At 45.4% G+C, this 19739-nt stretch overlaps 1 protein-coding gene across 1 annotated transcript in view; it reads left to right on the plus strand.

Moving 5' to 3' along the window:
* The window catches only part of LIMCH1 (LIM and calponin homology domains 1), a gene marked incomplete at both ends in the record, with an annotated part of 108430 nt that overhangs the window by 33065 nt on the left and 55626 nt on the right, over positions 1-19739 (plus strand). The window contains 5 exons of the mRNA XM_083368054.1: positions 1167-1362; positions 4997-5249; positions 6848-7111; positions 11139-11423; positions 14827-15048. Coding sequence (XP_083224180.1) covers positions 1167-1362; positions 4997-5249; positions 6848-7111; positions 11139-11423; positions 14827-15048 — 1220 coding nt within the window. The remainder of the gene's footprint in view (positions 1-1166; positions 1363-4996; positions 5250-6847; positions 7112-11138; positions 11424-14826; positions 15049-19739) is intronic.

A 19739-nucleotide genomic window follows, 5' to 3' on the forward strand; every position in this document is an offset into this window, starting at 1 on the left:
GACTACAGGTGGTCCTCAATTTACGACCAGCAAGCCAGACAGTCGTTAAGTGAGCTCGGCCCCGTTTTGCGACCTTTCTTGCTGAATCGTTGCAGTCGTTAATAACACGCTTTTTAAGTGAAATCCGGCTTTCCCACCCCCCACCCCCATTGGCTTTGCCTGTCAAGAAGGTCGCAAGAGGGGATCACGTGACACACAGCCCCGGGTCACGGCAACCGTCGTAAGTGCATGCCAGTTGCCAAGCTTCTGAATTTTGATCACGTGATCACGGGGAGTGTTGCAACCGTTGTAAAAGTGTGACAAATGGCTGCAGGTCGCTTTTCCTGGCGTCCTTGTAACTTTATTTATTTATTATTTATTTTATTAATTCCATTTATATCCCACCCTTCTCCGAAGAACTCAGGGCGGCTTACAAGCTTAGCAGTAGCCTTCATTCTATGTATATGCCTGCTTATTAGGGCTTTCACACACACCCCAAGCGGCATTATTACAAAGTCAGCTTAATTGCCCCCAACAATCTGGGTCCTCATTTTACCTACCTGGGAAGGATGGAAGGCTGAGTCAACCTTGAGCCTGGTGGGACTCGAACCTGCACTAATTGCAGGCAGCTGGTGTTACTTAAGGAGGCATTAGCCCACTGCTCCACCAAGGCTCTTTGAACGCTGACGAAACAAAAAAGCTTTGTAAGTTGAGGATGACCTGTAGATGCAGACCTTAGAGCAGAGCCCCCCCCCCCCGAAGTTTTGGGCACCAGGGACCGCTTCCGTGGGGAGAGGTTTTTCCGCAGACCAGAGGGGGCGTGGCTTCGTCTGCTGCCTGCATCCCGCGGATGGGGCTTGGCTTGTTTGCGCGGACCGGTTGCTGGCATGCCGTGGCCCGCTACTGGTCCACAGACCGGGGGTTGGGGACCCCTGCCTTATATTCTTTGCAGCAGAGGTCCCCAACCTTTTGGGCACCAGGGACCGCTTCCGTGGGGAGAGGTTTTTCCGTGGACCGGAGGGGGCCTGGTTTTGTGTGCTGCCTGCATCCTGTGGATGGAGCTTGGCTTGTTTGCGCGGACCGGTTGCTGGCGTGCCGCGGCCCGCTACCGGTCCACGGCCCGGGGGGGTTGTGGACCCCTGCTTTAGTGGATGGGCCTTTCTGACAAGGCTTCTGTTCCTCAGCAGGACACAGAAGAGGTGGAGAGCCCGAAGCGCAGCATCCGTGACAGCGGCTACATCGATTGCTGGGACTCTGAACGCAGCGATTCCCTTTCTCCCCCGCGTCACGGCCGAGATGATTCCTTCGACAGCCTGGATTCCTTCGGATCCCGCTCCCAGCAGACGCCGTCTCCAGACGTGGTGCTGAGAGGGAGCAGCGATGGTAAGAGGACGCGACGGGGCACACATACGGGTGCGTGATGCTGCCGCTTCCACCGCGGGCTTCCCCGACTGAGAGTTTGATCCTCAGAAAGACTTACACAGCTGGTCCTCAACTTCACGACCCCATTGTGGCCCAACATTTCTGTCGTGGCGGCATTTGTTCAGTGGATTTTTGCCCCGGTTGTTAAGTGAAACGTTGCAGTTGTTAAATGAGTAACCTGGCTGTTAAGTGAATCCGGCTCCCTCCGTAGACTTTGCTTGTCAGAAGGTCGCAAAAGGGGATCACGTGACCCCCTGGACACTGTGACCGTCATAGATATGAATCAGTTGCCAAGGGTCTGAATTTTGGTCACATGACCGCGGGGATGCTGCAACGGTCCTAAGGGTGAAAAATGGTGCTAAGCCGCTTTTTTCAATGCCGTTGTGACTTTGAACGGTCCCCTCAGCGAACTGCTGTGAAATGGGGCAAAATTCACTTAGCAAAGTGTCTCACTTAACAACCGAAATGTTGGGCTCATAAGTCGAGGGCTACCTGTAATTTTGAGATGATTTGCTGCCAAAGTCTTTTTTTTTCCTTTTTGTTTTTTCTCACTCCCAGCCCTGAGCTGCAGGGTCGAAGAGTAGCTGCACCAGGTCTCAAATTTATGAGATGGGATTTCCTCCCTCTGAAGAGAGCAGGCAGGCATTTGTTTAACACATAACACAAGGTCAAAAGTTAAAGGGAACCCAAAGAAAGGAAACCTGGTTTGGAGCATGTTCCTCAACAGAGTAAAGAGTTACTAGACTTCTGGCATGTAAACAATTCACCTTGGTGTACAGTGAACGGAAATTTGATTTGGTCAGTATGTTTTGGCACGTGGATCTAAAAATTGCTAGTAAAAATTCTTTCCAATGGGTACCGATAACAAAAGTACTAGGGTAATAGTAATCTAACAATTGTTAGCGAAAATGCTTTCCAGTGGGCACTGCTAACAAAAGTACTAGAGTAGCTGTGATAGTAATCTAACAATTGCTGGTAAAAATTCTTTCCAGTGGGTACCGATAACAAAAGTACTAGGGTAATATTAATCTAACAATTGTTAGCAAAAATGCTTTCCAGTGGGCATTGGTAACAAAAGTACTAGAGTAGCTGTGATAGTAATCTAACAATTGCTGGTAAAAATTCTTTCCAGTGGGTACCGATAACAAAAGTACTAGGGTAATAGTAATCTAACAACTGTTAGCAAAAATGCTTTCCAGTGGGCACTGCTAACAAAAGTACTAGAGTAGATGTGATAGTAATCTAACAATTGCTGGTAAAAATTCTTTCCAATGGGTACTGATAACAAAATATACTGCTCGAAAAAAATAAAGGGAACACAAGATAAGACATCCTACTATTAAATACAGCACATTGTGTTGTTTAAGTGTTCCCTTTATTTTTTTGAGCAGTAGAGTTAGCAAAAATTCTTTCTAATGGGTGCTACTAACAACACTAGAGTAGCTCCATTGTAATGTATCACTATGACTATGCCTTGTTCTGTTCAGTTCGATTCACTTTTGCTTTCTTTTAATATTTAACCTTTTGTGCTGGACCGTAATAAAGATTGAATTGAATACAGTAGCTATAATATGATTCTAATAATTGTTAGCAAAAATATTTTCTAATGGATGCTGCTAACAAAAGTAGAGTAGCTGTAATGCAGTAGCAGTATTTTCTTTAAGGGAGTAGCTTTGCTTTGCTCTTCAGTTCTCTGAGCAAAAGAGTTGAAGGATTGTCAGGGAGGACAGTATTATTTTGATTCCTTTCCCCCCAAAATAATGGAGCCCTTTCTTTACTCTTTGTTGGTTTGATATGCCTTGAAGAGCAAAGAATTAAACGCATTACGTCCGGAATAATTAGATGATTGCTTAAATATTTATGTCTTCTTAAATAACTTTGGATCACCCCCTACTTTTGAGCTCCTCTGAAATAGTTTTCTCATACTTTGTTTTTGCTACAAGGATGAAATCTCCTTTCTCCAAATTTCCTGCATGCATCTTTTGGATAGACTGTGGCGTTGTGTAATATGACATTTCTTTGCAAGAAAGACATTGAGAATGCAGAAACCAGCTGCCTTTCCTCCGCTCCATTTTTCTCAAAGCTCTTTTTTTTTCTTCCTTCCCAGTTTGCATTTCCAGTGTCCCTTTTCAGCTTAAACTCCGAGTTTCAATTAGCTACCTAGAAACAGTAAAAGCAAAAAAAAAGAGAGAGCTGGCCCTCTAAGGCGTGTGACACTCTCACTCTTGGAAGGAAAAAAAAAAACATGGCGAGACAAACTTGGCTGGGTGCCTCTGGCCAAGACTCTAACTGTATTATCTACTGACTCCATCCCTTTTTTCCCACTGAATGATCACTGGTGAGTCTCAAATTCTGCATTTTGGAAATTGCATTCCTTGCTTTATCCGCAGAATTTAAGGACTAGTTTGAGGTTCTGCAGGCAGTTAATAATCTAAGAATGACATAGCATGGCATAGAGAATAGAACAGAATGGAATGGAATGGAATGGGATAGAATAGAATGGAATGGAATGGGATACGATAGAATAGAATAGAATAGAATAGAATAGAATAGAATAGAATAGAATAGAATAGAATAGAATAGAATAGAATAGAATAGAATAGAATAGAATAGAACAGAACAGAACAGAACAGAACAGAATAGAATAGAATAGAATAGAATAGAATAGAATAGAATAGAATGAAAGGGTAGGGTAGGGTAGGGTAGGATAGGATAGGATAGGATAGAATGATAGAATACAATAAGAGACTAGACTAGACTAGACTAGACTAGACTAGAATAGAATAGAATAGAATAGAATAGAATGATAGGATAGGATAGGATAGGATAGGATAGGATAGGATAGAATGATAGAATACAATGAGAGACTAGACTAGACTAGACTAGACTAGACTAGAATAGAATGATAGGGTAGGGTAGGGTAGGGTAGGATAGGATAGGATAGGATAGGATAGGATAGGATAGGATAGGATAGGATAGAATGATAGAATACAATGAGAGACTAGACTAGACTAGACTAGAATAGAATGATAGGGTAGGGTAGGATAGGATAGGATAGGATAGGATAGGATAGGATAGGATAGGATAGGATAGGATAGGATAGGATAGGATAGAAGGATAGAATACAATAAGAGACTAGACTAGACTAGACTAGAATAGAATAGAATAGAATAGAATAGAATAGAATAGAATAGAATAGAATAGAATAGAATAGAATAGAATAGAATAGAATAGAATAGAAATTGGAATATGGAATATGGAATATGGAATATGGAATATGGAATATGGAATAGAATTCTGTATTGGCCAAGTGTGATTGCGTAAGCTCTCAGTGTACATTCAAACAACAGAGCGGTAAGTCATAGATCATAAATCATAAGATACCAATAGGAGAAGGTAGTAGGAAAGATAGAGAAGATGAGAAGGATGATAGTAATACAGCCCTACTACCTGTCATAAGTCTGAAAACTGTACGTTTTGAGACAGGAAAGAGAAGAAGGAGCCCGTTGTGGCTAAATAAGTGGAATTATTTTGATGGTGGAACACACTCGTTTAGTTCCATTTTGAAATTTGTCTCCTGGCTTTTTTTAAACAGGAAGAGGAAGCGATTCGGAGTCCGACCTGTCGCATCGAAAGCTGCCAGACGTGAAGAAGGATGACATGTCTGCCAGGCGGACGTCTTACAGCGAGCCCAAATCAGTCGTGCCTTTCAACCAGTACCTTCCCAACAAAAGCAATCAGACTGCCTATATCCCAGCTCCACTCAGGAAGAAGAAAGCCGAACGGGATGACTTCCGGAAGAGTTGGAGCACAATGTCCTCCCCGCTGGGAGGCGACAGACCTCTCAGGTAAGGCCCGGATCCAACGTCAGATGACCAAGTCATGTAAATCCAGGGACACGTCGCCCGCAGGAGAGAATATTTGTAACTCAGGGTTGAACTGGGGGGGGTCCTTGGGGAAGGCTAGAGAAATCCCCACCCCCTTTCAGCACTGATGTTGTTACCTAGCTGGGTCATGAAACATCTGCAACAAAACCAGCAAGTTCAGAGAGCACCAAGGACCCCACAGTCCTCCTCCACTTCGTCTTCTTCTTCTTCCTCCTTCTCCCCTTTCCTTTCTCCTCTGTTCTACAAACCCTACTTTGTTCTAGCACTGATGATGTTTCCTACTAGGGTCAGGAAACATCTGCAAAAATAATGAAACTCCGAGAACCTTGCAGTCCTCCTCCTCCTCCTCCTCCTCCTCCTCCTCCTCCTCCTCCTCCTCCTCCTCCTCCTCCTCCTCCTCCTCCTCCCTTCTAGCACTGATGATGTTCCCTAGTAGGATCATGAAGCATCTGCAAAAAAATAATGAGACTCCGAGGACCCTGCAGTCTTCCTCCTCCTCCTCCTCCTCCTCCTCCTCCTCCTCCTCCTCCTCCTCCTCCTTCTCCTCCTCCTCCTCTTCCCTTCTAGCACTGATGATGTTCCCTAGTAGGATCATGAAACATCTGCAAAAAAATAATGAGACTCCGAGGACCCTGCAGTCTTCCTCCTCCTCCTCCTCCTCCTCCTCTTCCTCCTCCCCCTCCTCCTCCTCCCTTCTAGCACTGATGATGTTACCTACTTTGAGTAATGAACCGCCTGCAAGAAAACACCCAAGCTCAGAGAGCACCAGGGACCCCACAAAGACACGTGCCTGTTCCATTCACCAATGACTTTTCTTGCTCTTCTCTTGCCTGATGGTTTGGTACTGGCGTCAAATGGGAATCTCACATCATCAGTGTGGTTAATTCTCCCATTGATGAAATTTGGGCCCCCTCCATTCTTAGTGGCAAGCTGCTTTGTTTCCAGAGGGATGCTTTACTATCCGTTCCTTGCAGTTGGAAAGCCGGGACTTTTTTCAGATGTTCTAAATGTTTCTCAGAGACGGTGGTTCTGCTTTGTGTTCCAACTCTGTGCTCTAAGGCAGAGTTCTCCAACCTTTCCGGACTTGCGGTCTGGAGGGGAGAGCAGCTTCCAAATTACTGCGTGTGCACCTGTGTGCACAGACGCAAATGGGCCCACACCCACTGGTGCACTACTAGCAGCCACGTTCACGCATACGACATGCACTGGCACCAGGCGCATGCGGGAATGGCTGTGCGGCATTCACGAATGGGCATGCATGAATGGGCCGCACACACATTCCCAGCGCTAGTTCACGCATGCACAAACGGAGCGTACATGCCCTCCACACAAACTAGCATTCCCGTTCACGCCCACGCGTGTGCGCAAACAAGATCGTAGGCAGTAGCGTGAGTGGCGGGCAGGCGCGCCCGTGTGTGTGTGCCCTGGCCAGCTGTTTCTGCGGTCTGCTGGCCAAGAGCTTGCGGCCCAATACTAGGCTGTGGCCCCTAGATTGGGGACCCCTGTTCTAAGGAATCAGTCTTGCTCTGCGTAACAACCTGCACTGTGTAACCCGGTAGCAAACGCCATCCCGAAACCATCGAAGAGGAACCACTTGAAGGGGACTTCTTGAGTAGCAGGATGACCACCGCGTCCCCCTCCGCAAAGTCCGTGCAGACAGACGTGTCTCCAGAGAACCCTTTGCCTCAGTTTCTTACCCGTTCTGGTAACCAAACTGTGGGGCCCCAAAATGAGAAAAACGGCTCCGAGGAAATCGGGAAGTTGAGAAAGTTGGAACAGGCTGGTATTAAAATCAGACCAGCATCTCACCGCAATGACTGCAGGTTTGGCCTGGCATGCCTTTCACTTTGGGGCATTTTGCTGTGTGTTGCGGCTTTTGGTTTTGTTTTGGGGGTGGCGGGGTTTCGATGTACGGTCATATCCCTTTACGTAGCCCCCCTCCCCCATTAACCAAATAAACGCCTGCAAATTTTATTTTATTTTATTTTTTGTTTGGTCATGAGACGCCAGTGGTTGTACTTAAGGTAACTTGAAGCTTTGCGTCGCCCACTTTCTAGCGATAACCTGCATTGGTTTGCGATTGCCGTGATGACTAAAACGGTTCTTTTAGGTTTTGCTGGGGGGAGACTGTCGTCTTGAGCTTGTGTTTGGATGAATTGAGGAACACGTTAAGGGAAGCCCAGCTTCCAAACCAGAACGATTTTTTAAAATAATAATAATAATAATAATAATAATAATAATAATAATAATAATAATAATAATAATAATAAATAATTAATAATAATAATAATAATAATAATAATAATAATAATAATAATAATAATAATAATAATAATAATAATAATAATATTGTAGCTGATTCTACTTCTCTGTTACGGCGCGAAAATTGTATCCTGTCGTTTTCTGTCCGAGAGGATTGCGTGGCAACGGCGACTGGAGTATTGAATTACAATTTGCCCCGAACTTTAATGTATTTTTATAATTGACCGTTGATGAAGTGTGATCATAGGAGGGTAGGGGTTTGGGTGTGCGTAAACCCCCTTCCTCTATCCCGTTTTCTCCTAGCGGATGGAAGGAACTCCAGGTAGTTTGGGGGCTTACAACAATTCCTTTAATTTCCCCCCCCCCACCTGGAAACGGAGTCCTAATTTTGCCTGACTTTGATTTCAGCACTATGTTCCTGGGCCACAGTGAGCCAAAAATTATGGAGGCTTTTTTTTTTAAAACAAACAAACATTAACAAACTTTTTAAAAAAAACCACACAAGAACGTCCCTGGAATTAGCTAGTTCGATGGTTCGGAACCTTTGAGGGTGGTGTGGAATTGTTTTGTGGTGTGCCGTCTGGCCCCAGTCCTACAATAAAACGTTGGAAACTCAAGCTGAGCATCAAGGCTTGAGGAGGCTCCGTGCACATCTGGAAATCATGCGGTGCAGCGGATGTGTGAGTTAGCATAATAAATGCAAAAATAAACGGGGGTGTTTTTGTTGTTGTTTGTTTTTTAATGCTCCAACTGGCCCAGCTTGTTTGCAATGCTACAGGCTAAATTCAGGTGAGATTTCTATTGTGCCGCAGTAAAAAAAAAAACCCTTTCCTGTCTGGAGTGTTGTGGAATTCGTGCGTGGAAGGGCCTGAACTACTTCACTCCTTGTTCAGTCTCTTTCATCCTGTTTATTTTAAGATAATTCATCCAGTGGTTCAGAACGCAGAAGGCTCGTGCTACATTTCCATTTTAGATCCTTGGCTCTTTGTTCTTGGACCAGCAGTTATGTTGGGCATGACATGTTCAACACACATGTTCAGGAGAGGCAAAGGGGCCTTTGGGCTCCAGCCTGACAGCTTTTCCACCCCCTCCAAAATTCTTGACACGCATGGGCAACAAACAAATCGGAAGAGGACTTTTGTAGCTCCGGAATGGGACGACTCACAGGGGGGGGGGCTGAAGAAATTGCCGTGTGGCCTTCCTCCCTTTTTTACCCCCCCTACCATTTTTAACATCTGTGGAGAAAGAAAGTCTCACGAAGGGTGGAGATTCATTCTCCAAGCTCGTGGGTTGGTTTCCGAACGTTTCCTTACAAGGTGGGGTAACCTCTTCAGCAGAATTAAGGGGCTGTCGGCGTTTTTCTGTTTTAAGGGCTTCCGGTGTGGGTGTGTCAAGCGAGGGTCTTGTGGTGGGTCAGGTGTGAGTGGTCAGTGAGAGGCTTGTGACGGGTCTTGTGGTGGGGAGGTTACATCGGGTCTGGATCCTTGGGAGATGAGCTGCTGGTGGGAGGAGCGGGGGATCGCGCGGGATCGGTGCTGTCTCTAGTTGGCTGTGTGGTTGATTTGGATCCCGAGGGATTTGTCAGCTGGTGGTGGGTCCATGTGTCCGTGGGTGGAATTGCTGGCGGAGTGGGCCAGGCTTTGATGAGCTCACGAGCGTGGCAGGTGGCAGCTTGGCTGGTGGAAGTCTTAGCTCTTGAGCTGTCTTCCATTGGGGAGACCCACCCGCAGCCCAGAAAGATTTGCTCCCACCATCGGAGTCTTTCCCTCAAGTCCTGCTGACCTTATTCGAGAGACGGTGAGCTAGGATCGCTTTACGAATTCTGCAATTGCACGCCCGCCCTTTGGACCCACATCTAAAACGCTACACGTGGCAGCCACAACGATGCCATCTTAGGGGGCTGGAGGCTAAAACATATAGGGAGCGGTTGCTGGAATTGGGTATGTGTAGTTTAACGAAGAGAAGGGTGAGGGGTGACATGATAGCAGCGTTCCAATATCTCAGGGGCTGCCCCAAAGAAGAGGGAGTCAAGCTGTTCTCCAAAGTGCCTGAAGGCAGGACAAGAAGCAATGGATGGAAACTAGTCAAGGAGAGAAGCAACCTAGAACTAAGGAGAAACTTCCTGACAGTGAGAACAATTAGCCAGTGGAACAACCTGCCTCCAGAAGCTGTGAATGCTCCAACACTGGAGGTTTTTAAGAAGAGATTGGACAGCCATTTGCTTGAAATGGTATAGGGTTTCCTGCCTGAGCAGGGGGTTGGACTAGATGACCTCCAAGGTCCCTTCCAACTTTATATTATTATTATTATTATTATTATTATTATTATTATTATTATTATTATTATTATTATTATTCCCCGCCTTTTTTTGCTTGTGGCGTGACCCGTGTTAAAAAAAGGGGCGGGACTTCAGCTGCACGATGTGGCCACCGTGTTGCCTTCGCTGCAGAGACCCTGGAAGGTAACCAGGATGCTTTTTAAGGGGTAATTGACGTCTGTTTTGGATTCTGATTTATGCTTTTGCATTTTTTTTCCATTTTTTGGCCTTCTGTAAGGAACCAAAGAGAAAGTAGGATAAATATCAGATAAAAGAGAGGGGAGAGGAGCAAACAGGGTAACCTGCCCCAAACTGTAGTTAATGGAGTCTCCAAAAGATGGAAAACATGGTCCAACCTTTTTAGCCTTTCCTAAATTAAGTTCCGATTGTTTCAGCAAGGGGAGATCAGAATATTCTACGGTATTATATACATGGTAGATGAGCATTGCAGAAACTGCCTTACCTAGCGGAGAGACAGAAAACAAGAATATTGCACTGAAGCTGGTCCTCGACTTACAACGATTCATTTAATGACCGGTCAAAGTTACAACGGCCCTGATAAAAGCGACTTTGTGACCGTTGTTCACATGGCCGTTTGCAGCGTCCCCACAGTCACGGGATTGACATTCAGATGCTTGACAACATTTGTGGCGGCTGCAGTCTCGCGTGATCCCCTTTTGCGACCTTCTGACCAGCAGAGTCCAATGGGGAGGAACCAGATCCACTTAACAACCGGGTTGCCAATTGAAAAAAACGGCAGTGATTCACTTCACAAACGGGGCGGGCAAGGTCGTAAAATGGGACAAAACTCACGTAACAAATTTCTCGCTTAGCCCTAGACGTTTTGGTGTCGACGCTGGCCGTAAGTTGAAGACTACCTGTATTTGGGAAGAGTGACATTTTGTTTTAATGTGGTAAAAGATGCGCCGCCGCCCCCCCAATGTGTCCTTGCTTGGTCCACTAATAAAGCTATAAAACTTTAGCGCCGCCACGTGTTTTATGCATGGATTTTTCAGCTTTTGCAGCATGGAGATATGTGGACCTACAAGGCCCATCATCCCCAGCAACAGTCCCCAAACTGGATGCCTGGGGATTATGGGGGTTGTAGTGGAATATGATGAGAGGGTGTCAGATGAGAAGTGGGGGGGGGAAAGTTGCCTTCGACTAAAAAGCATGCGCGTCGCGTGATTTTGGTCTACTTTACTGGAGAGCGACGGGAGTCCTGCTCTGCTTCACATCTGGATTTCTCGTTTCACTTTGCGGCGTCCCAGCCCGAAACCCGTGGGTCAAGTGAACGAGCTCACCCGGGACATCGTCCTCCGGAGAGAAAATCCTTTTACGTGGTGCTATCAGCCGAAAAAGGCGGACTCCGAGGAGGAAGGTGGCGATAGAGTTCCTGACCTAGAGAAAGACGATTTCGCCGTACGCAGAGCGAGGCTCCACCGCTGCGAACGGGCCCTGCCCTTCTCCCACTTCCTCCTCCCTCCTGACGCAAACCGAGATCGGAAGGGAAGGGAAGCAAGGAAGACCCCGAATCAAAACCGGGAAGGTCCCAGGTGCGCTCATGTCCGTCTCTTGGTGGCAGCAATGGAGTTTGGAAATAGGAAGAAGCTACAGGCGTAGACGTCCTTGTACGTCCCGCGGGGTTCACGCAGCCAAAGGTGGACCCGGATATAAAGTCGGTCGTGTTACGTAAATACAGGAAGTCCTCAATGTACAACAGTTCATTTAGTAGTAGTAGTAATAATGTTTTTTACACTTAGGACCGTTGCAGCATCCCCAGGACCACTTGACCAAAATTCAGACGCTTGGCACACTGGCTCATAGCTATATAAATATAGTGACTCCTCGAAGTTACAACGGCACTAAGCAAAGCGACTCAGGACCGTTTTTCACACTTACCACCGTTGCAGCATCCCCAGGGTCACGTGATCAGAATTCAGAGGCTTGGCAACTGGCGTGTACCTCTTGACGGTTGCAGGGTCCTAAGGTCACATGATCCCCTTTTGCAGCTGGGTTACTATCTTAACAACGGCAGCGATTCACTTAGCAACGGTGGCAAAACTCACTTCACACATGCCTCACTTAGCAGCAATAACGTTGGGCTCGATTCCGGTCGTAAGCCGAGGACTACCTGCAGAATGGTCTCGATGCACTGAGCTAGAACCGGATGCACGGATTTTGAACAATATCAGTTGACTCCCGGCCGCAACTGAGCCCGGACAAGAGGACGGTTAGGCAAGTTTTGTCCCATTTTACGACCTTTTTTTTTTTGTTGACGTTGCTAAGCGAATGGCTGCAGCTGTTAAGTTGGCAGCACCGTTGTAAAAGTGAGTCTGGCTTCCCTTTTGGCTTCTCAGAAGTTTGTAAAAAGGGGATCTTATGATCCCTCCTCCCCCAAGACACTGCAACCGTCCTAAGGACACGCCAGTTTCCGAGCCTCTCAATTTTGATCACGTGACCCTGGGGATGGCTGCATCGGTCCTTAAGGGTGAAAAACGGTCTCTCTTTTTCAGTGCCGTTGTAACCTGGAGTGGTCACTAGACTTATCTAGAGTTGTATAGTCGAGGACTGCCTGTGGCCTGTTTTAGCCTTCCTTCTGACCTTTCAGAAAAGTATACAAGAGCTAAAGTACAACGTTGTGTCAGGTAGACAAGTTTTGGGTCAGTCTGCAAAATGTGGATCTAAAAAGGTGGTGAGAGTTTCGGTCAAAACAATGGCTTTCTGATCAGATCCCAGATCCCCCCCCACTCTTTTTTTTAAGTTTTTTTTCCATCCTTTATCGTTTTTATAAGTAATTCAGGGCAACGAAACGTGTGTATGATAGGTTCCCTTCTATGTCTCAGATAAGGTCAGACGGGTTGATTTTGTTTCATTTTTTTCCAAATTATACCCTTAGGGTCTGCTAAAAATAAAATGTTTTTTTTTCTCCTCCTCCCCCCCCCAAAAAAAGAGATTCAAGTCTTTTGACAACCTCTCACCACATTTTTTTTATTTTGTGTAATTGAATTGGTGTGACTGTCCCACACCCCCCCAAAAAACCCCCCATGACCTTCAGTTCAGTACTACCAAATAAAAAAGTAAAGGAAATTGCAAAAAGGCATCTTTCTTTCTTTCTTTCTTTCTTTCTTTCTTTCTTTCTTTCTTTCTTTCTTTCTTTCTTTCTTTCTTTCTTCCCTTCCCTTTCCTTTCCTTCCTTTCTCTCTTTCTTTACTTCCTTCCCTTCTTTTCCTTCCTTCCTTCCTTCCTCTGTCCCTCCCTCCCTTTCCTTTCTTTCTTTCTTTCTCTCTTTCTTTCTTTCTTTCTTTCTTTCCTTCCCTTCCTTTCTCTCTTTCTTTACTTCCTTCCCTCCTTTTCCTTCCTTCCTTCCTCTGTCCCTCCCTTTTTTTTCTTTCTTTCTTTCTTTCTTTCTTTCTTTCTTTCTTTCTTTCTTTCTTTCTTCTTTTCTTCCCTTTCCTTCCCTTCCCTTTCCTTCCTTTCCTCTTTCTTTACTTCCTTCCTTCCCTCCTTTTCCTTCCTTCCTTCATTTCTCTCTCTTTGTCCTTCTTTCCTTCCTTTTTCTTTCTTTTTCTTTCTTCCCTTCCCTTCCTTCCTTTCTCTCTCTCTCTTTCTTTACCTCCTTCCTCTTTCTTTCTTTCTTTCTTTCTTTCTTTCTTTCTTCTTTCTTTCTTTCTTCTTTCTTTCTTTCTTTCTTTCTTTCTTTCTTCCCTTCCCTTTCCTTTCCTTTCCTTCCTTTCTCTCTTTCTTTACTTCCTTCCCTTCTTTTCCTTCCTTCCTTCCTCTGTCCCTCCCTTTTCTTTCTTTCTTTCTTTCTTTCTTTCTTTCTTTCTTTCTTTCTTTCTTTCTTTCTTTCTTTCTTTCTTTCTTTCTTTCTTTCTTTCTTTCTTTCTTTCTTTCTGAAACTAATGTACTTTTTGCCCCTACAAAACCCAAAGGTGTAATTTATAGTAAAGTCACAAAATGTAGCCTTTGTAGAGATCACAAACGTGACAGTTTCTGTTTATTTGTACTTGGCCCATAAAGAATATGTCTGTCCTTTTGGCCAAGTGAAGGGTGGGATAATCGGGTCTCCCGGCGAGCTTCAGAAAAATCTCCTCCAAGATCTGCTTGTTTCAGCAGCTTTAAGGCAGATTTAAAAAAAAAAGTCTCATTTTTGGGGACAGAGTCTCTGTGTCAACATTTGTCTGCCTCCGTGAAATGAGTCATGTCTTGGAAAGGTCTCTGAAGAACATACATATCAGGGCTGTCAGATGCCAGCCTTGGCCCTGGCGAAATACTTAGCGCCAGTAAAAACTCCCACCAGCTGCTATATTTGGAAACAAATCTCCAAATTCATGAGAGTGTGGGAAAGTAGACTTCGTAATGGTCGAAATTAGGTATCGCTGTAAACTTAAGTGGAGGAAAATGCATCGATCGATGGGAGTTTAACTCTGCAGAGTTTTAAACGGTAGAGAGCAGATCCGACCTTGAAATTGGACGTTCTAGGGCAGGGGTCTTCAAACTTGGCCCTTTCATGACTTGTGGACTTCAGCTCCCAGAATTCCTCAGCCAGGCACGTGTGCCTGGCTGAGGAATTCTGGGAGCTGAAGTCCACAAGTCATGAAAGGGCCAAGTTTGAAGGCCCCTGCTCTAGGATCTTAAGATGGCTCAAACTACACCCTCTCTACTTTTCACATTACATCTGTGCATTTTCTGAATTAAGATGCTGAGTCTGCTAAAACCTACTAGTAAAATTAACAGGGATAATAGTAGTAAGGGTAATGGTGATTTTTTTTTAACCAAAAAAGAAAAATGGAGGATACTAGTCCAGAGGTGAAACTGCTGCAGATCTTTCCCTGCTCCTCCTAATTGATGCGATGCCACAGGTTGTAAAGTTGGGACTCCACTTGAGGGCGTGCGGTTTGTCCTTGTCGTACGAAATCCTTCTCTGCTGATTTTTGGAATGAATATTTACACTAGTGGGAAAAAGGTAACCGCGACTTCGACCCAGCCAGAGGTCCTGGAGGAAGACAAACCAGCTTTGCAGTCTGAGGAAGAAGGCAGAGCGAAAATCCTTGAGACCTGGAGTCACGAGCTGGCTAAGAAACCAATCCAGGCTAGTCCGTCTCAGCCAGTCTTTCCGTCTATCACCCCAAAAGATAAAGAGATCTGGGATCGACTAAAAGTTTCAGGGGAGACGAGGTACGTTGACATACAGAGGAAGAGAATGTCACTGACCAAATAATGTTTACTGACTAAATAATGAGACTATGCAAGTAAATATTTGTAGCTCGAGGTGGACCCGCGGGGCCCTTGGTGCTCTCTGAGTTTGGTGGTTTTCTTGGAGACGTTTCGTGACCCAACTAAGTAACGTCATCAGTGCTAGAAGGGGGGGGGGGGGTTGGGGTCAGCTATCTGATGCACAATCTAGCCATGGTGATGTTATCTAGTTGGGTCATCAAACCTTTGCAAGAAAACAATCGAGAGCGAGAGCATCAAGGACACCCCCGTTCTCCTCCTCCCCTCCACAAACCCCACTTCCTGCTAGCGCTGATGACGTTACCTAGTTGGGTCATGAAACGTCTGCGAGAAAACAACCCAGTTCAGAGAGCCCCAGGGACACCCCACAACACTTATCGTTTTGTCAAAAAAGAAAAAGAAAAATGAAGCTGAGCAATACGTGCCTTTTCTGTGTGTGCCAAGAGCATCAACTCCGCCTGCAGACCGTCCTGAAATACAAAAAAAGTAACCCATCTTTCAAAACAGACCATCTTCTGCCGATGTCTATGTGTACCAATTAGTCCTCGGCTTACAACGGTCCCTTTAGGGACCGTTCAAAGTCGCAACGGCACTGGAAGAAAAAATGACTCGGGACCGAAAATAGTGTTTTTCACACTTACGACCACTGCGGCAGCCCCAGGGTCACGTGATCAAAATCCAGAGGCTCGGCAACTGGCGCGTACCTGTGACGGTTGCAGTCATCCCCTTCTGCGACCTTCTGACAAGCAAAGTCAGTGGGGGAAGCCGGATTCACTTAACAACCGTGTTGCTAATTTAACAACCGCAGTGATTCGGTTAACAGACGTGGCGGGAACAGTCATAACACGAGGGCTGATCCTTCTATAAGCTCTCAGGGAAATTTCCCTAGAGATTCTCCATCATCCAGGTCAGGGCTGTCCCAGAGGCGCTTTTTTCAGGAGGCAACTGGCCTTTCCGATTTTTTCTCTGAAGACCTTTCGCTTCTCATCCCAGAAGCTTATTCCGCTCTGACCGGATGGTGAGGGAATGGAAGGATTTATACTCCTTGCAGAGAGCTGGTCATTTGCCTCCTTTTGGAGAGTCGTTGAGGCCCCTTGGAGGTTCACCCGAGTGGTGCAAATGGGTGTGGAGCCTTCTTGGAACTGCTGAAAGGACTCTGTTGTAGACTGGAGATAGAGGATGCCCTATCCCTCCCCCTCTTTTGAGGGAGGGCCGTTCACATGCAGGGAGCCATGTGCAAATCTGTACATTGGGGAAACAAGACAACCACTTTATAAACGCATGGCACAACCAGAGGAGAACAAACCCACCAGGACAAGATTCAGCAACCCGTCTGCATTTAAAAGACCAAGGCCGCTCTTTCGAAGACAGCAAAGTCCACATTTTGGACAGAGAGGACCAAATGGTTTGAAAGAGGAGCCAAAGAGGCCATCAAAGTCAAAAACAGAACAGAGATGGAGGGATACAACATCCTCTATCTCCAGTCTACCACACAGTCCTTTCAGCAGTTCCAAGAAGGCTCCACACCCATTTGCACTATTCTGGTGACCCCGAGGACACAAAGCTCCAGGTGGCCTCAACGACTCTGTAAAAGGAGGCAAATGACCAGCTGTCTGCAAGGAGTATAAATCCTTCCATTCCTCCACCATCCAGTCAGAAGCTGAGGAAGCTTCTGGGATGAGAAGCGAAACGTCTTCAAAGGAAAAACCAGAAAATCCAGTTGCCTCCTGAAAAAAAAGCACCTTTGGGATTTTTACTGGTCTGTTAGTCCTATTTCTTCTTTGATGGACAACTCAAGCCCTGATGTTCTACAAATACACACACACACACACGCACAGTTGCAGCCAGCAGTTGGACACGTCCTTATGCTTTAGATTCCAAGAAGCATGATGTAATAATACATTTTACGAACAGAACCGTCGCAGGTTTGGGCCACAAGGCAAATAGGTCCAGACTGTGGGATCCTTGGGGCGCTCTGCACTTGGTTGTTCTAATGCAGATGTTGTGTTTACCCAACTAGGTAGCCTCATCTGTGCTCCAGCGGAGTAGGTTTGCTCTGAGGAGGTTACCTAGTTTGGGTCATGAAACCTCTGCAAGAAAACCACCAAGCTCAGAAGGCAACCAGGAGCCCACAGTTCAACTCTGAGCTACAAATATTCTTTTCGATCAATATCTGGACCATCATTTCTTTAGCCGTGGTTTCTAAATATGCCACAATTGCCTGGGCTCATTCATACACTCAACTCAACCCCTCATTATGATCTGCTGTGCCTTCTGCAACCAGCCTTTGCTTCCTTAAGGCTAACGTACTTCTCCTCCACAATGTCTCGATAGGAAATTATATATATATATATTTTCCCCCATGTGGCTAAAGATAGCCTCCTGGTCCACCTTCAAGGCCTTTTCCATCCTTTTCTGGTCACCTCTGTATAGGAAAGTCCCTGACACTTTCAGATTGTAGCCCTGAAATGAAACACTTTCCTCTTTCTTCGGATGTCTGGACCTCAAGCTTCTCACATTCTGGCACCCCCGTTCAGGAAGCAGCTGTTACAACAGGCCTTGTTCTGCCCAGCTTTGCTTGGGAAGATGTCGGAAGCAATTTGGGCTAGACGATAGCGTTTTTACTATCGAGTGTAGCGGAAGGACTGCGGGCACAATCTCACTTTTGACAAGCCGTCCTCCCAAAAGCCATTTGTAAACTAGACTCTCCAGATTTCCATTCTGCCTTCCGCTGGAATCGAATAAGCTGCTATTCTTGGAACTATCTGTCATTTTCTGACTGGGGAGGTGTTTTTTTTTTATTATTACTAAACTTCTCAGCGTTATTTTTTTCCTTTAAATCAGTTTTTCCAATCTCCCACGTCCAGATACTCCTTAAATGTTACTTTTTTTTCTCTCCCATTGATTGGGGTTGTTTTTGTTTTTTTTTTTTTTGCCTTTTCATTCAAACTTCCTTTGGCCTCTCTTTGTACGCTTTCCATTTTTATTTTTGTGTGAGAAAGAGGAGGAACTCAAAAAAAAAAAATACTTAGGAAGTCCCAAAGGTGCTTTTTTTTTCTTTACAAAAGGCAACTGGATTTTATTGAAAAAAATTTATGAAAACATTTCGCTTCTCATCCAAGAAGCTTCTTCACTCAAGAACTTGCCTTTTGAAAAAGCATCTTTGGGACGAAATGACGATGGGAAACGGAGCTTTCCATTCACGATCAAGTGTGATTCTTGCAAATCATTTACGTCAGTACTTGCTCAATGAACGTACCTGATTCCATTCTCCGTCTACGTCTCTCCTAAAAATTTTAATCCTCCTCCTTGTAAAAGGACTTTGCAGCAAAGCTGCTACAGGCTTACGCGTCCCCTGGTTTCAAGTCCTCATCGGCTGAGATGTCAACCTTTGTCCTCTTAAAATGTTTCCTGAATTATCAATGATATCAGGGTAAGACAAAATCTTGCATGTTGATGATGGAGAACACATTTTGGAAAACCAGTCTGGGTGACAGGATGTGACCTGCAGGTTGCCTAGTGTGCGCAATTTCTAGGAGCATAACAAAGAACCACTTATGCACGCTGTGGATAGATTTAGAAAGGTGGGGGTGTAAATAAGTTATTTAATCTTTGCAAGTGATAACTAAAGACAAGTTTCTGGAAATAAGGGAGCAATTACACAACATGAAGAAAATATCATATTTTCACCCTAACGCTAACGTTACCAGGCCTTACCATGTAAATACTTCTTGTTAGCTGCGAAATCATGTCCGACCCATCGTGACCCTATGGACAACGTTCCTCCAGGCCTTCCTGTCCTCCACCATCTTCTGGAGTCCATTTAGGCTGACGCCTACCGCTTCAGTGACTCCATCCAGCCACCTCATTCTCTGTCATCCCCTTCTTCTATTGCCCTCCACCTTTCCCAGCATTAGGCTCTTCTCCAATGAGTCCTTCCTTCTCATTAGGTGGCCAAAGGATTTGAGTTTTAGCTTCAGGATCTGACCTTCTAAAGAGCAGTCAGGGTGGATCTCCTCTAGGACTGACCGGTTTGATCGCCTTGCAGTCCAAGGGACTCGCAGGAGTCTTCTCCAGCACCAGAGTTCAAAGGCCTCAATTCTTTGGCGCTCAGCCTTTCTTATGGTCCAACTTTCACATCCATACATTGCAGCTGGGAAGACCATAGCCTTGACTATACGCACTTTTGTTGACAGGGTGATGTCTCTGCTTTTTAGTATGCCGTCTAGATTTGCCATGGCTTTCCTCCCGAGGAGCAAGCGTCTTTTAATTTCTTGGCTACAGTCCCCATCTGCAGTGATCTTGGAGCCCAGGAAAATAAAATCTGTCACTACCTCCATTTCTTCCCCATCTATTTGCCAGATGTAAATACTAACAGGTATTTAAATCTTCCCATCCTTGCTGGTACTTCTTAAAAGTTCTACCTTGCTTTTTTTAAAAAAAGAAAAAAAACAAAATATCCTACTCCCGTTGAACTGTAATGCTCAGGGGGATGTGGCTGAAGTATTTTGCTTCCAGTGCAAAAGAAAGGAACATGGGAAAAGTTAAAACAGGTTGGCAAGGTCACTATCCCCATGTGTGTTGCAAAAAATAGATACTTCCTTAATATAAATCCTTTGGCTGGTTAACTCTTG

The sequence above is a fragment of the Vipera ursinii genome (genome assembly GCF_947247035.1).
Source record: "Vipera ursinii genome assembly, chromosome: 7".
Classification (NCBI taxonomy): Eukaryota; Metazoa; Chordata; class Lepidosauria; order Squamata; family Viperidae; genus Vipera; species Vipera ursinii.